Below are 6,573 nucleotides of genomic sequence, written 5' to 3'. Positions count from 1 at the left end.
CATCCTAAGAATGCAGTTCTTGAAGAATGGTAGCTTAAGCATTGTCTTGTGGTGTAGGCCTGTAATCCTCATCACTCCAGAGTCTAAGGCAGGGGATTGCAAGTGGAAAGCCTGCCGGAACTATAGAGTGAGTTCAAGACCAGCTCTGGCAACTTACTAAGACCCTGTTTCAAAAGAAAAGGCTGGGCTAGAGAGATGGGTCAGTGCTTAAGAATACTGGCTGCTGTTCTACAGGACCCTGGTTCAATTCCCAACATGGCTGCTCACAACTGCCTGCAAACTGCTGTTCCAGGGAATCCAACACCCTCATACAGACATATATGCAGACAAAATGCAATGCACATTAAAAAGTAAATAATTTTTTAAAAAGGTCAAGAGTCTCTGAGAATGTGGTACAGTGGTAGAACACTTGTCTAGTATCAGTAAGAGCCACAGAGCGTAGTCCCAATCTCCACTACCACAACCGAACAGACCGGTGACCCGTGTGCGCTGTCAAGCAGACTCTTCCACCTTATCTTGCTGCCTTCCAATCCAGAGCAGACACTGCTGGGTCCTGATTTGCCCCATGGGGCCCAGGGCATGGCTGCCAAAGGCTCCTTGACACCAACTGGCCCTGTTGTGTTGTCCTGACCAGGTTCCCAGAAGAACCACATGTTTCCCATCAACAGCCAAGACACGAGGCCGTCAAAACACAGGCGACACTAGGCAGCGTGGCACTCTTCCCAGGCACACTGCCTGCCCAGCTGGTCAGAGATGACCCTGATGGAGACATCCACACCCTTCCGGGCCCTGCCCACAAAAGCAGTGGCAGTATGAAGACCCAACCTGTCCCATCCACCATCCTTACCCAGCATCCTCTAAAGAGACCACTTAGGGCAATTCTGAGAGCTTCCTTCCCTGGCACTGAGCAGTAAGGGGAGGGGCTAGCCCCAACTCAGACTCTGCTGCTCTGAAGGTGATCAGCTAGGAGCGGCTCTAAGGGTCCGTTCAGTCCCTATGGAGAAACTGGTCAGGCTGAGATCTGGGAATGGTGATGTGTCCCCAGGAGCCAGGGTATGAGAAGCAACATCTAGGGACATGCAGGGGTAAACAAGGGAAGGGGAAAGGGACCACTGTGGGTGACCTGATAGGTCAGATCAGAAGGGCCAGCCAACACTACATCCCTCTGAAACTCTGGGAATAAAAGGAACATCAATTCCAGGCCACAGGACCCTTTGATTGGCATTGCCTAAGAAGTTGTCATTGTCATATCCCAACCCAAGTGCTCCTTCAGTAAGAGGCCATGATCTGAACTGGCCTTCAGAAAAAGACAGTGGCTGGCCCTAAAGATGGAGGTTAAGCCTACTCCAAGCTCCAAGCAGACCAGGCTTCCTGGAACAGCTCGCAGGAATGAGGCACAGGACCAGAGCAGGGACGAGCTGCCACTCACAGGTTCGCGGGTGGAGCTCTGGGTATTCTATGTGTATATCAAACCCTAGAATGCGCCCAGGCAGCAGTGGGTCCTGCCCTCACTGCCTAGGTACTGAGAGAAGGTGGAAGAGAGGAAAGAGCCTCCTTCCCTGGCACTGAGCAGCAAGGGGAGGGGCTAGTCCTGACTCAGACTGTCTGGCCGTTAAGGTGACCAGCTAGAAGTGGCTCTAGGGGGTCCATTGACTCCCTGTGGAGAAACTCCTGAGATGTGGGAGTGGTGATGTGTCCCCAGGAGCCAGGGTATGAGAAGCAACATGTAGGGCCAGGCAGGGGTAAACAAGGGTGGGGAGCCTTTGCAAGGTTTCACTTACCCCAGCCCCGTACAGAGACAAACCATATCCTGGCAAAGGTAATTAGAGATAGTTTATGGGTAGCAGCATAGGTCAACCGAGAGCGGACAAGGACCTGTAGTGATGTTTTCCAGGGACAGACCAGTGGGTCTATAGGAAGTGATCCAGACAAACAAGCAGACAGACAGAAGGATGAGGAAATGAAAAGGGGAGCATGGGAGAGTGGCCCAGTTCCAGGAGGCATGTCTGTGCCTAGGATTCAGCTCTGTCCTGGGCCCTGACCATGAAGACGGATGCTGGACCTTGGTCCTTGGAGAGCTACTTCGCCGCCTCCTCTGTTCTCCCTCATCCAGAAGGACACGGGCAGGAGATATTACCAGGGTTGGCGTGGTCCGGGTGGACAGAGGATCAAGGCTCTTGGAGGCTCCCTGGGGCTGTGGAGGCCTGGGTGGTGTGGAATTAGCAGCAGCAATGAGGGGGATTCTGGTTAGGTACCAGAGGACTAGGGCAAAGCCACCGCACAGCAGGGCCCACAGCCAGGGCAGGTCCCCCACCTGCCCTGCCCACCACACCAACATGGTGCAATAAATAAAGTTTCAAGTAATAAGTCAGGGGTTAATGAAGGAAGAGTTGGAGGCTAGCAGACAGGCAGAGGCATGACAAAGTCCCCCAGCCACCTGCCATGCCTCCTCAACTTTCTCTTGCTTCATCAAGTCCACCACAAGTACTGCATGCTAAGGTCCACCAGTACCCACGCGGACACTCCTTGCAGGAGCTCGGCTCCTCAGGTCAGTGCCAGAGGCTGCCCGGGGAGGTAAGAGCAGGGCAGCAGGGTTCCCACGGCGTCCACAATGGCTTCCAGATGCTCATCTTGTGCCTGGGGTCCACAGAGCTGCATGAAGTCTGCCAGACGCAGTAAGTACTCAAGGTTGTGGCCAGAGAAGCCTCGGCAGGCAAGGATCTGTGTGGCAATGACCTCTTCGGGAGCAGGGCCCAGGTAGCCAGGGTTCTGTGGGGTGGCCACATAGGCCAGTGCCGTGAGGGGTTGGTCGGGGGCGTCTTGAGGGTAAAAGGTGACTTCCTTAGTGTCATAGCCGCCGAGCACGGCTTCCCTCACGTTCAGGTACTTCAGGGCCTCGCCCACCTGTTCCCCTCGAACTTGGTATGCCACACCCCAAGTGCAGCCCTAGGGGAGAACAGAGACACCTCCAGTCAGTCAGTCAGTCACAGCGCTCCATGCTGGCCCCGTGTTCATTCTAAACTGAGAGTGTTCCCCTAAACACACTCGACACCTGTGTTCTAAAATAGAAGTGGGGGTGTGGGGAGCTGTCTCGGGGTAGAGGTAGCTGCTACCATGCCCGATGAGCCGATAGCCTAGATTCAATCCCTGGGACATTCGTGGTCGAAGGCAGGAATGTACCTCCACCTCTGTCCTCTTGCTTCCACATCTGACCTCAGGCATGTGCACATGTACACACTTACAAATAAATGTCATTTTGAAATTTTATGTGTATGGACTTGTGTGTCTGGCGACCTGTTGATCTTGGAGGCCAGAGAGTCTGATTCCCGGGAATTGGAGCTACAGATTGTGAATTACTGTGTGGCTGCTGGGTACCAAATCCAGGCCCTTTGGAAAAGCAGAAGGTGCTTCTGACTGCTGAGCCATTTCTCCATGAAATTTAAAAAAAAAAAAAAAAACTAACATGTTTGACTGGCTGCTGAACCACCCGGAAGCAATACCCTTCACACTATTTCCTTTGAGTTTTGTTTGAGACAAAGTCTCATATAGCGCAGACTGGCTGACCCTGGACTCCCTATATAGCCAGGACTAACTCTGAAATCACAGAGACCCACGGTGATCAGACCCTCAGGTGATTCTCCAAGAAGCACACAGTAAGATGGCTGAACTTCCGCTCACCCCACACTAGAGCTCTGACCCTCTGCACCCTGACAGATTGGATCCCAGGATGCTCTTCCAGACTGCACACTTACCTCATGATCTTCAAGGAGGGTCACCACTCGGCCAGGCTAGACAGGGAAGGAAGATTTTGAAAAAGACAAATTAGATATGAGCACTTCCAAAAGGATTGTGAATGTACCTTAGTGGCAGGGGAGTTTGCCTGTCATACATAAGACCTTAGATTCAATCTCCAGCAACACACACACACACACACACACACACACACACACACGACTGAATTTTAATCCTATTGTGGCTTGAGCCTATGGTCCCAGCACTCCAGAGGCTGAGAGGGAGGAGATCTGTCATGCGTTTGAGGCCACATAGCAAGAAGTAGGTAAGATGGAGAAGGAAGAGGAAGAGGAGGAGGAGGAAGAGAGGAAGAGGGAAATGAAGAAGAAGAGGAAGAGGAAAAGGAAGAAGAAGAGGAAGAGGGAAAGGAAGAAGAGGGAGAGGAAGAAAAGGAAGAGGACGAAGAAATGTCTGTCAACAGCCAAGAGTGCCAGCCCAAGCCCCAAGCTTTGAGGAGGGCCTTTCATCTAGTGACACGGAGTGATGGGCAGATATGGAAGAGACAAACAAGTAACCAGCACAAGAATCCACAGGTGCAATCACCAACCTGCTACCCAGGCACACAAATTTAAACCACAGACCAGGTTTACATATTTCCCTTAGTTAGCCCAGGGGCCCTGCCATTCCAGGACACGGGTGCCCACCCTCCTGTCAACCCCTCCCCACTCCTCTGGGCACAGAAGGATGCTCACCATCTTGTCGCTGCCCCTATGGAAGGTGTCTCCCTGCCAGAACCGTCGGCTATAGCCACGTACGAAGCCCACACGGCTGTCACTGTAGGCAAAATCCGGCTTCCACACTAGGGAGCCGTACCCGAAAATCCACAGGGCTTGGGGGTCTCCATCCTCCCAGGAAGGTTGCGCGGATGGTGCAGGGGACAGTGAAGGAGGCGGGGTGCTCTGGTCTGCGGACTCCTGCTTCATGGTGCCGGGCACAGGGACGGGCCCGGGCGGCCTCCGGGGCTGGTCTCCGGCACGGGCACGGAAGGACCGACGGACGCGTACACCTGGCCTGGCACCGATCAGTCGTTCCAGCTGAGTGGTCCCTCCAGAGGCGCTCTTTAAACCCTCCGGCCAGGAAGGCCCTCCGATTGCTTCCAGCTGTCCCGGTGATTGGGGCGGGGCAAATCTCTTTCTGGCCAATCACCTTTGGATTTTGCTTCTCGGTTAACCGCGCCGCCCTCCGAGTGGGTACCAGAGCAGCCCGCCCCCGGGCCAACGCAAGTGCTGATTGGTTCGGCTCTTCCTCCCTGGCAGACCTGGCTGGAGTGATGCAACGGCGGGGAAGGTTTCCCCAGAACTGGCATGTAGCAAGGGCGCGTCGGATTGCGTCAGGCTGCGGGCACTGGGAACGGGCCTTGGAACGGGCGCGGGCACCCGCCGTCTCCCGGGATGGCCCTCTCAATGGTGTCTGAGCGGTGTCTTCCCCGCAGTCCAGCCGGTGCACCTGGCAGAATCACTGCCGCCTAGAGCGGTGGCCAGTGCAGGGCACGACCAGAAGGAATGCTTTGGGCGGCGTGAATTCTTGCCTTTGGGGCTCCGCCTAAAAGCACGCACTGCAGAGAAGCTGTTTTGGGCACCCTCCGCATTCCACTCCGGTGGCTCATGCTGTTGCCCACGTGAACAGCTGGGGAAACTGAGTCACGGGGTGGTAAGGGTTTTTGCAAAGGCTGCAGTTGAGTCAGGCTGGGTGGCACAAACTTGCAGGCCTCACGTGAGGGCTACGCCCCGGGCAAATGTGAGACCCCTGAGTTGAGTCGGGTTTGAAGAAAAGTCGAAATTGAACAGCCTTGGGCAGAGCAGTCACGTTGAGGATGGCAGCCAGCACCTGTGATGCAAGGCCATAAAGAGAAGAATGCCAGGCCACTTCTGCCCCCAGGCTCTGGATTTTGTCCTCTCCAGCTTGAGATCTTGCAGCAGTGGTCAGTTTACGTAGGCACCAAGGTTTGAGAGAGCGTTAAATAAGGAGAGCGCAGAGGGCTAAGGGCGGCTGCAGCCTTTTCCCGTAGCTTCTTGCCAGGCCGTGGGTATGGACCCTGGCACTGACGTGGGCAACCCGGCACCAGCCGTCTCCTTGGCAGTTCCTCTCTGGCTCAAACCCTGCAAGAACCACCATTGGCAAGTCTCAGGAGCTGTCTCCCCAACAGCTTACCCTCTCTGCACCCGGTGGAGCCAGTGCCACCCCAGACTGCAGGCTGGAGGAGAAGCAGCGTTGACTTCCTAGGCAGCAGAAGAGGCTGCCTCTCTGGGCACCTCTCATTGAGAAAGGGAAACAGAGAGCAAAAGGCATTTCACTTAGACGAAGGAACAGGAGCGAGCGCTCTGGTAGTGGAAACTCAGCGAGTCTACTTATTCAACCCAAAAATTATATCAACCGGGTAGATTCATCCCAAAGGTGTCTAAGCGTTCCCTCTCCCTCTCCCCCCCCCTCCGCCCTCTCTCTTGTGTCCACTATCCTCTAGCTGGGCTGACCTGGAATTCACTATACATATCTGGAATTCACTGAGAAACTATTAAACCTAGCATTCAGGAGGCTGACTGGAGATTTGGGCCAGCTTGGGCTACAAAGCAAAATATGTCTCTAAATGAGTAAATGTATGGATGAACAGAGTGCAAATACTCTTAAACGTGTGAGGAACTTCCATTTGTTTCTGTTGGTGGAATCTCATACTCCTGTGCCTTGTACCTGCAGTATACGCCTGCCCCAGAACTGGGTTCTCTATGAAGCTCACACATTACTTTTCTGAATGGAAAACTGAGAGAAGTGGTGGCATTGGGTAAT

General features: G+C 54.1%; 1 protein-coding gene across 1 annotated transcript; it reads right to left on the bottom strand.

Annotated features, from left to right (window-relative positions):
* Positions 1-347: 347 nt before the first annotated feature.
* Positions 348-4,897, bottom strand: Chac1 (ChaC glutathione specific gamma-glutamylcyclotransferase 1). Its single transcript, XM_052183271.1, has 3 exons — positions 4,485-4,897; positions 3,753-3,788; positions 348-2,946 (listed from the first exon to the last, which is right to left on the bottom strand). The coding sequence occupies exons 1-3, from the start codon at positions 4,713-4,715 to the stop codon at positions 2,545-2,547; spliced, it is 669 nt and encodes a 222-aa protein (XP_052039231.1). The 5' UTR covers positions 4,716-4,897; the 3' UTR covers positions 348-2,544.
* Between the last annotated feature and the right edge of the window lie 1,676 nt (positions 4,898-6,573).

The sequence above is a fragment of the Apodemus sylvaticus genome, chromosome 5 (genome assembly GCF_947179515.1).
Source record: "Apodemus sylvaticus chromosome 5, mApoSyl1.1, whole genome shotgun sequence".
Taxonomy (NCBI): Eukaryota; Metazoa; Chordata; class Mammalia; order Rodentia; family Muridae; genus Apodemus; species Apodemus sylvaticus.
This window is presented reverse-complemented; position numbering and strand designations above follow the sequence as displayed.

Coding starts and splice junctions, on each gene's coding strand:
- Chac1 (XM_052183271.1), bottom strand. CDS start 4,715: ATGAAGCAGGAGTCCGCAGACCAGAGCACCCCGCCTCCTTCACTGTCC. Junction 3,789..4,484: donor ATAGGGGCAGCGACAAGATG/GTGAGCATCCTT, acceptor TTCCCTGTCTAG/CCTGGCCGAGTGGTGACCCT. Junction 2,947..3,752: donor CCCTCCTTGAAGATCATGAG/GTAAGTGTGCAG, acceptor GTTCTCCCCTAG/GGCTGCACTTGGGGTGTGGC.